This window comes from Miscanthus floridulus, chromosome 11 (assembly GCF_019320115.1).
Source record: "Miscanthus floridulus cultivar M001 chromosome 11, ASM1932011v1, whole genome shotgun sequence".
Classification (NCBI taxonomy): Eukaryota; Viridiplantae; Streptophyta; class Magnoliopsida; order Poales; family Poaceae; genus Miscanthus; species Miscanthus floridulus.
The window spans coordinates 90,210,436-90,225,963 of NC_089590.1; the positions used below are offsets into that span (position 1 = coordinate 90,210,436).

Below are 15,528 nucleotides of genomic sequence, written 5' to 3' on the forward strand. Positions count from 1 at the left end.
GAATCGCGTGGGCCACGCTCGTCCAGCACTAGGCCGGTCTACCTTGGCCGCATGGGCTGGTTGGTGGGCCGTTGCCCGTGCCCCTTGCCCCTAGGCCTGGCACCGCGCTGCTAGGCCATGAGCGTTGTGCCCCGCCTGGGCCGCGTGAGCGCCTGTGGGCCTATCCGGTTATCCGGTCATGGGCAGTGTTTGGGGCTGCCGTTGCTGGGCCACCGCCTGCCCGCCGCTGGGCCTGGCCGAACGGGCCACTAGGCCGGTTGTTGTCTGTTGGCCCTTTTGTTGTAAGCAATTGCTAATTTAGTCTCGGGAATAAAATTGTAAAATCAATATAAAATAGTATAGGGATCCAAAAATTGTGAAACTAGTTTTGTTAAGTCCCTAAAATCGTGATCTACCTGTTAGTATAGTTGGTTCACATAGTGTGATATTATTCTTGGAAGCTATATAATTAATTTAAGATACTTAATGTTGTAAAATATAAACTTGTAGGGATTTTCCGTGGTAAATTGGTAATAGCGTTGGATCAAAAAATTCTACAGTAGATCCCTAGCAATATTAGTTACTCACCATAATTTTGTAGCTCCGGAATAACTAATTGCTAATTATATAATAATGATTAAATCGATAGAATGGGATAAAGAAACAACTTGGGTTATGTAACGAAAAAGTATTATTGGGAAATAACGCCTTATCTGACAACATGTATATGTAGCCTAAGTACGGTCGTCGTTAGAGCTAGCCCGTTAACTCGAGAGGCGTGCGTCGTATTTTACAAGTCACGATTGCAGTTATTTAATTACATCTTTGCATTGCATCGCATGCATATCATATAGGTACGATGATGGGTCAACGGATCGATCGCAGGATGCTTGGGAGTCCGAAGATGACGCAATGGACCTTCTATCCAGTTGATGGTGGATGATCTAAAGATGCAGATACTAACTGTTAATATATCTTATCCAGGCAAGCCCCGGTGTATAACCCCTACTTTCTGTAGTTTAAATTACATTTGTGCATTAAGTTTTAAGGAGTTGAATGAAACCCACTTGCATATATATATATATATATATATATATATCTTTATCCTATGAGTCTTACTAGTATGACAGGATCGTGTAGACTGCTATGCTATAGGACTCCGGTAGAAGTCGAGTGATTGCCTGTCACTCGCGAGATATAGGAAATATGTTACTATATGATTATCACTTGGAATATATAAAATGGTGGAAAGGAAAATGGTGACTAGGCAGGGATGTGGTTTGGGTATTGATGGGTGTAAGAAGTTGTATCGCCGCGGAGGCGGGTCATAGCTTGGTTACACTGTTTTTCCCTGTCTGGTCGGTTAAGGACCGATCGCTGCATATGACTCTGGGCAGGTCACAGACTTATTATCCCGAGCACATACTTGTGTATGGGCGCTTGGAAGGCTTGTTGCTCTCTTATCGCGGATCTGGCTCTTTTCGGACCGACTGTCAGGGTTTGTTTTTGGTGGAGGAGGTCCTTGCACTGCACTGAGTCCGGGACTCAGGGGCGGGGGCTTGGAGTCCTAGTTTGGATGGGGACCTGGACACCCGGGACAGGAGAGTGACGGGTTGGTCCGGCTTGTGCCTGGGGTACAAGCGGGGCGTGTGTTTTCGGGGTACCCAGCTGGGGGCATTGATTCGCGAATCGCCGGGCTATCCGGTACGGCTTGTCTGCGGTTTAGCATCGTAGTAAGAACTAAAAGATGAAAGATGGAAGATGGACAAAGGAAATCTGATTGCTTACCACCTGCTTGAAAGTAGCACAGGTGCTTACATAGAATGGTTAGTTAATGAACCAATGCGGCTATTAATAAAAATCGAATATAAGGACGCACGCTTAGTAATGCTTCCTGCAAATGCAACCCACAAACCAGATAGCCATGCATATCCTTGGAGTCTTTTCTTTTCTCCTGTCGGGTAAGTCTTGCTTAGTACAATTGAGTACTCAGGGTTTTATTTCCCCCTGTTGTAGGTAACAGGTGGACGCTAAAGCTGACTCTTGTGTGTGGATTCCTCCTAGTGGGCTCAGAGATGATTTCCTTTACGCTGCGATCGTAGTTTTTATTTACAACTCTCACCGAATGCTTTTATAAATGAAAGTTTCATAATCTGTTGTCGTAGTCTATATATCAATATTTCATTATGTCATTAATAGATGTTTATTTCTGCTGTAACTCTGTTCACATGTTTCTATTCCGCTGTTCAATTAAATTGTTTATAACTCTGATAACATGATTTCATTCTGCTGTTATATTAATAAATATTATACTCTGATGTTGTATTAAAAGTGATGTAAGAAATGGTTACGAATGATGTAAGCTTTATTCTCTCATTTGTGATCCTGATGGCAAAAATATGGATTTTCGGGTTCTCCCCTGGGGTGTGCCCGACGGAAACGAGTAATTTAGTATTCTCCTCGAGTGCTTAGTGTCTAATGGAAGACAAGCACTCCTGTGAGGCATTAAATTAGGCGGTTCTGCCACAACTTGCTCCGTCCATTTCCTGGTCCTCACCGAGCGGGCGTCCCCTGTCGGTTGGTTCCAGTCAGCTCTGACTACGCTAGTCGGAGAAGAGCTGTAAGCAGGGGTTCGGTGCATCCCCAGTCGGAGACGCGGGTCGGATTTGGAGGCGGTGTTTGGCCAGGCCTTTCGGTCGGAGAGGCAGGCTAGAGTCGGAAGCGAGCGTTGTTCCTTCTTGGTTAGGCCTTTCGGTCGGAGATTGGATCGCCCTTCTGGCCTGTCGTTTAGGTATTTGGGTCGGCCCAGGATTTACGCGACGTTCGCAACGTCGTCTGCTGGGCCGAGCCTTTGCTGAGATACCGGTCCATAAGGGACCCTGGGTTTATGAACCCGACAATAAATTTGTCCAATGGGATTGAATTTGAGGGGCCCTTTGGAACGCATGAAAGATCAAACACGGGAATAGGAGAAACATAGGATTTTCATAGGAATGCATACACAAAACAGAGGATTGAGAAACACAGATAAGGGCATGTTTGGAACAGAGGAATGTAAAACGTAGGAATTGGAGAAAACACAGGAATAGGAAAGGAATAGAGGTGTAAAACAGAGGATTCAAAAATACAGGATTTTTATAGGAATTGGTGTTTGGAACACAGGAATGCTAATAACGTAGGAATTTATTGGTTTACAGTAAGTATAGTTGTGATAAGCATTGATCTCTCTTAAATATACTATAGTTTAGACATCCACCATGACACAAACGTGATAAGCTTTCGGCCAGCCTTAGATTCATCTCGTACTTCGTGAAGGAAACACAAACAAGAGATTGCGGTGGATTTTTGTTTTCCTCCAAAACGTGCGGGTGCAGAAAACTTTCCTATGGAAAGGAACGAAGCAATCCTGTGTTCCAAACGCTGCTACAGGACGCAGAAGTATAGGAAAGCTGATTCCTTTGATATTCCTTTGAAAATCCTATGATCCCTAAGGAGTAAACCGTTTGGATGGAGCACAGGAAAGGAATCGGAAAGATTGATAAATTATTGTAGTCATACAATATTGATCTTCAAATGCTCCACTTGCATGCCACTTTTTAGAGCTTTGCATCAGCGTCAACTGGCACATTTGCCTCGATCCTACGCGAAGGGGTGAGAAAAATGAGGTTCAGGTAGATGTTTCTTTTCCTACGATCTTCCTATGAAATGAGTGGGATAGGAAATTTTCCTTCAGTTTTCCTATGGTCCAATCCTCCATCCAAAGGCATAAACAGTTCTCAATCCTATAGGAAATGAAATCCTCCATCTTTCCTATGAAAAATCCTCCAATCCAAAGGAGGCCTCTGAATGGGCAATGCAGGGAAGTTTGTTCGATCTATTGGACACTTCTTTTTTGTTTCCAGAGAGTTATAAACAAAAGGGCTTGATAAGATTACAACTTACAAATTCTTAATATTCCCTCCTCTTGTTAATTCACGTTTTTCGTAAGGATTTAGCCAATAAATTCAAACTTTGACCGCCAAAAGCTTTCAATGTTCAATTTTAAATCATTATATCATACATACTATGTGTAAATTATATGTCTTCAAAATTACTTTCACAATCTCAGTATAGAATGTTATAAGGGAACAGTAGTATAACAAAATTTGTATAAATGTTCTCGCAAAAAGAAATTCTACAAATGCATTTCTTTTTGCTATTTTTCTAAAAAAATACCGATCAAAATTGAACAAAAAAAAATCCTACAGGAGATAATAAAAGGCAAAGCATGCCAAATTACGTTTGACCGGATTGGAGCCCGTATGTTCCGGATGCATGCATGCATTCCTGTAGTCCTCGAAACCAGTCTAGCTGAACTCGGTTGCCAAGCTCATGCATGCAGCCTAGCTGCTAGTCCTCGTTTCCTAGTGGTTGCATCGGATGTCTAACAGAACAAGATCTGGCCAGAACAATCACGAAAACTTTCCATGCATAGATGGTAGATCTCGGTCGGGTAACTGTTCCCTGATGCCTGCATTATATCATATCATACGTTGATCGTAAGAGCATCTTCAAGAGTTTTCTAAATCCTCTCCTAATCCTTGGTTTTTAGAAAGATTAGAAAAAAAAACATCTCCAACAACTTCTAATACGTCTTCCTAAAATTTACGCACTTGGAAAATCTTTCCCCGTTCCGTCCCCCGTTCCGCGTAACTTTATGCGGACGCGACCTCGTGCGGATACGGCTTCCCGCGCGGCGTCCTTCTTCCAGCGATTTCTTTTGCCGCGAGTCTCTCCTTCCCGCCGCCGCCGTCGCGGAGCCTCGTGAAGTACACGAACGTCTTGCACTCTTGCGCACGTCGCGGAGGCTCGTGAGGTACACCACCACCTTCCGCCCGCCTCCCGGCGGCCATAGGGGCGACAACTTGGCGTCGCGGCCCTTGATTCGCGTCCATTGGATCTTCTCTTGGAACGCGATGATGCGGGCACGGACAAGGTCGGAAAGCTCCGGAATGTCGCCAGTGGCATGTCACATGCATCCGCATCCTCCCGCAGCTGCTGCCTGGGTGTCTCGTTTTCGGCGGCGTGGTTGTTGTAGCTCTTCATCTACTCCACCGACAACGTCGCGTGCCTGCACGAGCCCGAGTGGCTGGCGTTGCCGGCGAGGCCGAGGGTGCCGAGAATAGATACGGTCCTCAGCCGCAGCCGCTGGCGGTCCAAGGAGGGCAGCGGGAAGCTCCGGCACGATACGAAACTATATTCAAGTACCATTCGCTCCTGTGTATATGTGTATATTCAAGTAATGCTCTTGGTGGGCTACACGCCTGCTTGCATGCTCGTGTTTGCATGGCACTATTTGCTGGCGCAAGGTGAAGCTGCTGCTTGCTTGGTGCCGTCTCTGCTTGCCTAGGCGGCAGCAAGCTGCTGGGGTGGCCCGGTGGCGGCGGCAGCGGCTGGGAGTTGGCGGCGGCGGCATGGAGGTTGCGGCGTAAGAAAGGGTTCGGCGCACCCCTTCTAGTCCCGTGACAAAAAAAAAGTTAGAAAAAATTGATGTGGAACTCAAATTTAATTTTTTAAAGTTATTTATTGGAAACAGTTAGAGGTGCTCTTCTTTTTTTCCTTCCAATATGTTTTTAGAAATTTGAAAACTACATGTTTTTTAGAAAAAAAAAAGAAACTCTCGGAGATGCTCTGGCATGCTAGCAGGGAAGTAGCCCCCTCCTGAGTCCTGAGTCCTGATCCTGACAAGCTCTACGAGCAACCCCTCTGCTGCATGTCATGTGACGGCGGCGTGCGTTACTGATCAAATAGACAGAATCCGGGCCAGTCGAGCGATGTGACATTTTGCCTGCTTTCTGACGACAAGATCCCCAAAATGATTCTAAGTTCTTGTTTAGATTGGGTTAGAAATTAGTATTTGGTATCGTAATATTTTCGTTTGTATTTGATAATTATTGTCAATCATGGTCTAACTAGGCTCAAAAGATTCGTCTCGTAATTTACAATCAAACTGTGTAATTAGTTATTTTTTTTATCTACATTTAATACTCCATACATGTATACAAAGATTTGATGCGATGAAGAGAGAGTGAAAAAACTTGCAATCTAAACCAGGCCCAAAGCATATACTACTGTACATTTTACAGCAAGCTGGCCACAAACACTTCGGAGGTCTTTTCGCGTATCATATTTACCGTCACGTAGGATGTTTGGATATTAAGGGGCTGTTTCCTCGTAAACTCCTAAAATTTCTGTCACATCAAATGTTTGATACATATATGGAGTATTAAATATAGACTAATTATAAAACTAATTACATAACTTACGACTAATTTGTGAGACAAATCTTTTAAGCCTAATTAGTCTATGATTTGACAACGTGGTGCTACAGTAAACGTGTTCTAATGACAGATTAATTAGACTTAAAAAATTCATCTCGAAAATTAGTCTCCATCTATGTAATTGGTTTTGTAATTAATCTATATTTAATGCTCCTTATTAGTATCTAAACATTCGATGTGACATGAATTTTAGGAGCGACTAAAGAACCAAACACCCCTTAATAATAGAACTAATTAAAGCCGTGACTAATTCGTGAGACGAATATATTAAGCCTAATTAATCCATTATTAGCATATGTACTGTAGCACCATATTATCAAATCATGGACTAATTAGGCTTAATAGATTCGTCTCATAAATTAATCTTAATCTTTATAATTAGTTTTATAATTAATCTATATTTAATACTTCAAATAGTGTCAAACATGTTTATTGTAGTCGATCTGATATGGACTAAAATTTAGGAGGTGGAACCAGACACCCCCCTCCATCTCCTGCGTGCATAACAAACAAATTTACAGTCATCCGTGCTACTCATTCGGCAACACTTGCACAAGGCTAAGGGCAAAACGATGCAAATGTTATAGTACTTGGCACAGTAAAATCAAATAACGTTTGGGGTTTCAGTTTCACAATGACAGATGCACTTGTGGCAATGCAAGCAGGGCCATGGCCATCAGACACACTTGAATCCGCGGGGCAGCTCCGTCTTGCAGGCGCTAGCCAGGACGCCGACACCGACGTCCCACTCCGTGGGGATGCCGAGCACGGTCTCCTTGACGGTGGTGCAGAAGCAGGCGGCCGCCTCGGCCGCCGCGAGCCCCTGCACGACGTCGCAGCACTTGCTCCCGAGCTGCGCGCCGGCCTGCAGGCCCGCGGCGCCGAGCACGCCGACGCAGGCCCCGAACTTGACCGCGTCCCACGGGCAGCCCAGCTTCCAGTGCAGCACCTTGCGCGACGCCGCCGTCGTCAGCAGCGTAGGCGGCGGCGACGACGACGACGCGGCGGAGACTGAGAGGAGGAGGAGCGCGAGGGTGGCGGCCGCGGCGGCTTGTTGGCGGGTGTTGGCCATTGTTCCTAGCTTTAATTTGCTCGCTCGGCGTTCAAATGGTACGTGTACGTGCCGCGCGAACGTAGACGTAGGACGATGGCCTGACGAGCGCGACGCATTTCGTGCTCTTTTTATAACCTTGGGGGCCGGCCGGTCTCTTCCCATGTATGGCGCGGAGCACGCAGAAAAATGTTTGCCGCGGCGATCTGTTACCGGTAGTAGATCCGTAATTTGTGGCACTATGCAGTGAATCAAGTAGAATATGATGTGTGTTTTAGTTGAAGTACACGACATGATGGGTCTGATATACGGCCATGCATGCATGTGGCATGTCGTCCTCATGCGTAAGACGATGGGCAGTGCAGAGACGGTGACACCACGGCCGGAATGGACGATTGCGAATTTGCACAATCCCGGTGGTCCACGGCTGCGTCGCCGGCCGCGCGCGCCGGACGAGAGCGGAGAGCACGCGCCTGGTGGCAAGAGCTAGCTCATGTGAGGAGGGAGTGGCTTCATCGATGCGGCGAAGCAAGGACAGGGTGGTGACGATGGCGACACACAGCCACACACTGACACACAGGTGCCAGCCTGAGCCTAGCTATCTCGCCGTTGCACGGTTGCAGGTTACTCAAGTCGCTTCAGCGTCCCATCTGCTATGTTTTTTATTGTTCAATCAGCGTATTGACTATGCCATTAGTTACTGCTGCTTAACTGTACTGGTTCTTTTCCCCTAGGGGCGTGGACCTTTCATTGTGTTGTGCAGCGTCCCTTCATCACGTTGAGTCCAAACTAAAACGTCCCTGATATATCTTCTCAAAGACGTTTTGTTATAAAGACCTCGTCTCTAATATGTGCATATCAGTTATCAGAGCCGCGAAATAACATGTTATCCATCTCTAATGTGAGCTAACACGTCACTGATATTGTCCACATAACAATTCACAAATGTAAATATAAACATTTGTTTTTCCTCTGTCACTAATTTTCTGTTCTGTCATGGTGTCGCTCGTGGTGCACCATAGTGGATACAACAATTCATCGCTGCCCAACTCTCGGTTGGGTTTAGGAAACCTTTGCACCGTGGGTGGAGGAGGGATGCGGATTGGAAGGGCGGCGAGGGCATCGAGGCATTGACATATACGGAGCATATATATATACCTAATGGCTCCCCCAACATCACGCTCACGCGCCACCAAATCTAAGCAATCCAAGGCACAATGAAATTAGACAGTAGGACGTAATGAAGCCACGACAATCAGCATGCATCTTTGCATGTTCCCCTGAAGATGGTACAATGATCTTTGTCCATGTTTACAAGAAGGATATCAGTGCCTTAACAACCTTCTCCGGCCTGCAGATGATGTGAGATGCGTAAGGATGTACAGAGTCTAAAGGTTAGTGGATGTACACAGAAACATATAGTAGTTTATAATTCGTGAAACTGTATGTAAATGTGAACTGGCTAAACCCATTAAGCTTCTGAAAACAATTACCAGTCCTCTTGTGGCATATGACCAGCTCCTTCTATCGCCTCTAGTTTTACAACGCTGGGATTAGCTTTCTTGAATTCCTCAGCTATCGACAATGGTAAGTACTTGTCAGATATTCCCCATGCAAGCAGTATTGGTTTTTCCCAACTGCAACAAGATTATCATTTTTCTGTATCAGAACAGGAATACATTGTCACGGGTCCACGTCACTAGTATATATCGTTTGCTTTATTTAGAATGAACTTTCTAATGCTCCTGAGCGCTACTCCTTTTGCACATAATAAATCATAGTCAGCCTATCTTAATTACACTATATGCTCTTCTGCATATAGAATATGGATGCTTACCCGTTGGATGAAAATCCGGCCGAAATTCTACTTAGTACATCTTGGAAATCGATCTTCCTGGCAGCTTCAAGCAAAGCTAAAAGAAAAGGACATACAAGTACCAAGTCAAATTGCAAGACAATTGTAGAAATTTACAGCATTGTGAAAACTAGAAATACTGCAAATAGATTACTGTATTTATTCAGAAAACATTATTTTCGCATATAACATATATAGCAACCTAGTCTAGATTTGCAAGATAGCATTCATTATTCATGGCAATGCATGGAGTCAAGTGAAAAACTAATTAATTCAATATTCGAGGAGAAGTTCCTTTGATGATTGGGACAGTATACCGCAAAATATGTAGTGAAAACCAGTTACTAGGTGAAAACATGAAAACCAATTCAAAAAATGTATTTCGGTCGTTTAATTTTTTTTTGAAACTTGGCACATTCATAGTGCAAATATGTACTCACCAGAAAAAATTGAGATGAAAATTCAAACTAGAAAAAATCATACGAAAATGACAATTTTATGAGGTTCATGTGGACTAAAAGACAAAAACCCATGAATTTTGTCTTTTAGTGTACATGAACTTAAAATTTATCATTTTCGTATGATTTTTTTTTAAATGTGAGTTTGGATTCCAACTTTTGCTGTGAGTACGTATATATTACCATCAATGTGCCTGTTATGACCGGCATCCAGTATACAAGGCGTAGGCCCATTAGTGGCTAGGGGCTGCCGGCCAGGGGGGCCTAGGGGCCTAAAAGCCCATAGTTATTTTATTTATTCCTATTATTATTATTAGAGAGATTATTATTAGAGAGAAGTAAAAATACTTGTAAAGACTTTGAGATGGGATTAAGCAGAAACATAGTTGTTTCCGGCTTCCTGAAGGGAGCCGGGATTTCCTAACCCTAGCCGCCTCGTGCTGTTGTCGCGCCAAGTTTCAAAAAAATTTGAACGACCGAAATACGTTTTTTGAATTAGTTTCCATGTTTCCACCTAGTAGGTGGTTTCCACCACAGTATATCAAATGGAATTGCAGAGGACTATATATATGAAGCGCTGGAAATAAATAACCTGGGAGTATGGACTAACCAAATCCAGGAGCACCACTGGATAGATACGGTAACCTATATACATCAGCCTTTTCCAATTTCAGCATATATCTGCCAAACCAATGTAAGACAATGGAACATTTTAAGCCACTGTGAAAAATGAATAGTATCAAATGCAACATCTGACAGGACTGGCATAGTATTGCATCATATGAATAATGGACAAACTTGATTCTTCTTTCATGGAAGATGCACTACAGCAAGAAGCAAAGAGGCATAATGAGCAGTGTTTCTGCGGCAGAGATCACAGAGATACATACGCGCTACCTGCTTCAATGAAACGCTCAGCCAAAACAGCATTTTGACAAGTAAATTCACCAAACAGTGGCCACCTGCATTGAAAGATACCATAAATTTACATATATAAATAGAATGTTGAATGTATAAATAAATGAAAGACAAACATCAACTGAACATATATGTGAGAAATGATGACTAGAATCAGGGTCACCATGCTCCATCCATCTGTACTCAAATCAAAACTATACATGCAAAGACTTAACACATTAAACCGTGACCTAAATAAATAAGATAATCAACCTTGACCCCAAGAAAAATTTATAGAGTAGCATACTGTAACCATAAACATCGAAAATTGACAACAAAATGGAAGAGTGCAAATGCATATTTTAGTCAAACTTACATGCAAAAGTTCATATGATTATATGCCTATTAACATCACCAACCCACAAGTTTTGAACTCATGTCAACTTGTGGTGCGAAACGAAAGGTTTAGTGGAGCTGGTGTGAAACGAAAGGTTTAGTGTTAGCTCATGTAGTCATGTGGTGTGCTCATTTGCTAGGATGTATTTTCTTCTTCTTTTGTTGGCACTAGTCCTAGTGCTGATGTGGTGTGCTCATTGTTAGCCTGTATTCATATAGGGTGTGATTGGTTTGCTTGCACTAGGTCTTATGCAGGACAACCCAAACTAGTACATAGTGTGTTAGGGTTGATTGTCCTGCTGCACATGCATGCTGCGTTTAGTAAGATTGTCTTTGGTTACTTATATTTTATTGTACGTGGACATTTTTCATGTTCTAGTAGAGGTTGGGTGGGTGAGGAGATTCCATTTTTATGGGCCCTATAAGTTTGTGCAAGACTGAATCTGGTGTACTAGCTAATCAGTGCCCACTAAGAGTAGGAGCCAAAATGAGAAGAAATCACTGACTTTAGCTGCTGAAACAATCCAGGGACTGGAGAAGAAACTGTAAGTGGACTGTTAAGGATTGCTAACTTAAGGACTTTGCTTGAGTTATTCAGTGCCCATGTCAGCCCATAAGAACCAACAAGAAAGCCCTGCAATGAAAAGAAAGAAATAAAATGCTATATGTGAAGTGAAGATTTTTATAGACCTGGATTTTCATGAAAGTTACACATTTGTACCTGGACAACTAAGAAGAAGGGCTCGGTGATATTTAGAGTAACAAGAAGATCATCAAATGCCTTGTGGAATTCGTCCTCTACAAATGATACAATATACATGTGTCATTAGCAAATTCCTTTAGTTTAATACACATTTTCCTGACCTTTAAAGTCGAATCCATATCCAGGTTGTGGCATTTCACTGAACCCAAATCCGATCCAGTCAGGTGCATAGCAGTGGTAGCCAACATCTGCCATCTTTTAATTTCAAAAGATACTTAGGGGATGGGATAATTGATTGAAACAAAAGATGCAATGTGATTAATAATAGTGTTGTAATGAACATGAGAGTTCTTAGTTTTTTATAGAAGTCGATAACTACAGTGCTCAGAAACAAGTACCATATATATTTTGTCTTTGTTGTTTTTTGTTTTAGTAGCGCATAAAAGTGCACACATCTTTTTTTTTTTGCGTAAACAAAACACAAAATACATGTTCATTTATAGCTCCAAACTACTCAGATTGAAAAGGAGATAATCTAAATAGACCAACCACATCAAACTTTTTGCATACGACAATGGAAAATTACTTAAGCATATATATTTCCTAAGTAAAAGAGTTGCAGAAAAAACTGTCAGAATCAGCACCCTATTCATTGCTGAGTAATGCACAGTACCAACAACTGATCATTGCATAGATTGTATTTATTCCAATGGTATAGGGGTTCAGTGAAGCAACCTGAGCCATAACCACGCGGTAGCTAAATGATTGAGTAGGAGCTCCGTGAAGGAACACAATAGTCCCACGTCGTGCATCAGGTGACCCTACAATATATCAACAAGTACATGTGACCAACGATCGCACGAGCCTGAGTTTTGCTTATCCAGGGGTTACACATGAGGATTGTGGTTGCAGCCTTTTGGTTCATTTCATTCAGCAGTAGAACTAGTGGATGAAGTGAAATGCTCTGTTTTTCACTTCTGTTGCAGAAGCTTCAAAGAAGATGAGGGGTTATATGACACTGGACAGTGGACAACAATCAGTATTTTGGACTCCATATATGACCTCAACAATAATCTATTGATCTTGCATGTAACATGCATTCGTGAGTGTAATACAGTACTACTACTTTGATGGCTGGGCACCATGTCAATGTGTATCCAATTGTTTTACATGTTTGTAACGGTCTAACAAGGAACGGAAAGATGAACAGATAGTACAGTACCTGTTTCCCTGACGAACCATCGAAACTCTCCTGCTCTGACATACGAACCGTACTCCCTGCCCTTGTCTTCGATCCTCTGGACGCAACAAGTCGAGTCACTTGTCACTACTAGTCTAATACCCACATATGGTTCCCTGCTCTGTAATCAGAAGACGAAGCAGGCAACAAGGAGACGAAGCGAGGCATGAGACATTACGTAGAGCATCTGGCCGACATTGCCGTCCTCGGCGGGAACCGCGGGGAGCTGGATGGCGCTGCGGCTGGAGGGGTTGTCCGTCACGAACCCGAACGGATTGAACGCCGGGGCGTCGTCTTCTCCCTTCTCCCCCTCCGCCGTGCCGCTCCCGTCGTCCTTGCTGCCCGCCGCGACTGTCGCGTGCCCGCGCCTCGGCCCGCCTCCCCACCGCAGCCTGCTCCGACCCACAGCAGAGCCACCGCCGCCGCTCCTGGAAGAAGCGGCGGGGATGGAAAGGAGGAGGAAGGGCCCGGTGGTGGAGGAGGGACTCGCGCAGGGGCAGGGGCAGCAGCGAGACATGGCGGGCGGCGGCAGCCGGTGTTTGTTCCCTGCGATGGTGGTGCAGTGCAGCGCACTGGTGCTCGGTCCCCGGCGAATGAATTGTGGCCCCGAAGGAAGCGAGGCGATCGGTTGGACAGGTTGGCGTCGAGCCACGTGGCCCGTGGATTGGCGTGGGGCCGCCAGTTCGTTGGTCGTGTGGATGTGGATGTGGCCTGTGGATGCGCGCCTGCGCCACTTTTATTTTTTGCTAAGGAAAAAAGAGAGATGAATATACTCTGCTTGCAGAAGAACCCAACAAGTGGTCTCAGTCTGGAGACAGAGACAGTGATAACTGCCAGCATTCACCAACGAGCGGCGAAAGCAGCGGTGATGACGATTTAAATAAGTATAGGCTCCGTTCGACTTACCCCATATTCAGCTTGTTCGGTTTTTTTAGTCGGAACAGTGTTTTTCTCTTTCAATAATTTAGCCGAAACAGTGTTTTTCAGCCAAGTTTCAGACCAGCGAACGGGGCCATAGTGGAGTTTCATGCGTTCTCTTCCAACCGCCATATTTTTGCATCCCCACTGTATGGGCCTATTCGGCTGTTATTAAAGTCGGCCGATAAGTTCAAACGAACGGGCCTTATATTCGGCGATCCAATGTTCAATTTGATGATTTTGCAGAGCTATGACTAATTATGAACTCCGCTCATCAATTTTGCATTGACTTCGTCCTCCGCTTGACCCAATCCATTTTGTATCCCTTTCTTCGACTTGTCGTCTGGACAACTTGTGTCAACACAAACCAATGAAAACCAAAGAGTGGCATTCAAATTTGAGTTGAAGCATATTTCAATTTGGGCAATGGAAGTGTATACGATCAAATTGCCGATATTGAGAAATGGAAATGAGAAACGAAATAAAGTATATACAATTGGTTGTTCTTAGCATCTTTTACCATGCACATGTGTCCTAACTCATGAACCTCAAGATTCAAGAATGACACCATGACACAATATATATATATATATATATATATATATATATATATATATATATATATATATATATATATATATATATATAGAATATATATATATATATATATATACACTATCCCGTAGCTGGCTAGAAAATAACTTATTCTATAGCCACTTTGAGTTACGATAATTATTATGTTAATTTACGAGATTATAGTAACTTCTTATTAAGTGGTTTACTATAACGTTATGGTAAATATCCACATGTGTTATGGTAACCCAACTATCATAAATATGTATTGATATTATCGTAAATTAGTATATAAAATTATTGTAAATAGAGGTGACTACAGAATAATTTATTTTGTAGCTGGCTACTGAATATACTATTGAATATACTATCCACACACACACACACATATATATATATATATATATATATATATATATATATATATATATATATATATATATATATATATATATATTCCATGATACAATATTATTCTCGGGGAGAAATCCCAAAACTACAGCTAAGCTGTTTTGCCGATTGACATTGGTTCATAAGCATCTGATGGCAATGGTCGCGACGACGGGCACTTGGGGGGCGCATCTCCCCTGCAGGCCGCCCGAGAATCAAAGCAACGCTCAGGCTGATTAGTAGTGCAACAGTAGCACCAGACTAACAATCTTGCTACTGTTACTAACGCTCTCATTCAGGACGTTTGCCAAAGTATGATTGGTTGTAACAGTGTAGTTTCTCATTGTACTCTCAACCTGGTTGGGTGGGCGACCAACATCGCCCCATTGATTCTTAGAGACTGAAAAGAGAGATCTAGATAAGGTTGAGGACGAGTTCCTCGTTGGCTTGTATGGTATATATATAATATAGATCAGCATGATATATGCATCCATATGCAAAAGCTCATTATATTATTCTATGCATGTAAAATTAATTAGCACATCAGTTACACATCTAACTAGTGCATATTATTATCTATTGCCAATACTGCAGTATTCTTCTTTTAGAAAAACTAGTACATACAAACACGCAAGGGTTTCATTTTAGTCACTATTTAAAATATTCTAATCCAACATATAGTAGAAAAGTAATCCATTCATCCCAAATCATAAGATCTTTTGACTTTTATAGGTACATTACTTTTTAC

The 15,528-nt window shown here is 43.0% G+C and overlaps 2 protein-coding genes across 3 annotated transcripts; both read right to left on the bottom strand.

Moving 5' to 3' along the window:
- Positions 1-6,803: 6,803 nt before the first annotated feature.
- Positions 6,804-7,438, bottom strand: LOC136491211 (putative lipid-binding protein AIR1). Its single transcript, XM_066487450.1, has one exon. It carries the CDS (start codon positions 7,369-7,371, stop codon positions 6,976-6,978), a length of 396 nt encoding a protein of 131 aa, XP_066343547.1. The 5' UTR covers positions 7,372-7,438; the 3' UTR covers positions 6,804-6,975.
- A 798-nt stretch (positions 7,439-8,236) lies between these two features.
- On the bottom strand, positions 8,237-13,515 carry LOC136492579 (uncharacterized). 2 transcript variants are annotated; one of them, XR_010768127.1, is made up of 11 exons: positions 13,078-13,515; positions 12,882-12,957; positions 12,395-12,480; positions 11,821-11,914; positions 11,678-11,754; positions 11,463-11,590; positions 10,554-10,625; positions 10,274-10,344; positions 9,188-9,263; positions 8,844-9,009; positions 8,237-8,701 (listed from the first exon to the last, which is right to left on the bottom strand). XR_010768127.1 is itself a non-coding variant. In XM_066488551.1 (11 exons), exons 1-11 carry the CDS (start codon positions 13,414-13,416, stop codon positions 8,662-8,664), a joined length of 1,203 nt encoding a protein of 400 aa, XP_066344648.1. In that variant the 5' UTR covers positions 13,417-13,515; the 3' UTR covers positions 8,237-8,661. The 2 variants fall into 2 exon arrangements, 1 of the variants encoding a protein (XP_066344648.1); XM_066488551.1 differs by having other exon boundaries at positions 8,844-8,987.
- Positions 13,516-15,528: the final 2,013 nt, after the last annotated feature.

Excerpts from the sequence above, each read along its gene's own strand:
- LOC136491211 (XM_066487450.1), bottom strand. The coding sequence starts at position 7,371 with ATGGCCAACACCCGCCAACAAGCCGCCGCGGCCGCCACCCTCGCGCTC.
- LOC136492579 (XM_066488551.1), bottom strand. The coding sequence starts at position 13,416 with ATGTCTCGCTGCTGCCCCTGCCCCTGCGCGAGTCCCTCCTCCACCACC. Across the intron at positions 10,626-11,462 it reads GGATTGTTTCAGCAGCTAAA|GTGGCCACTGTTTGGTGAAT; the intron begins GTCAGTGATTTC and ends CTTTCAATGCAG. Across the intron at positions 8,988-9,187 it reads GCCGGATTTTCATCCAACGG|TTGGGAAAAACCAATACTGC; the intron begins GTAAGCATCCAT and ends ATCTTGTTGCAG.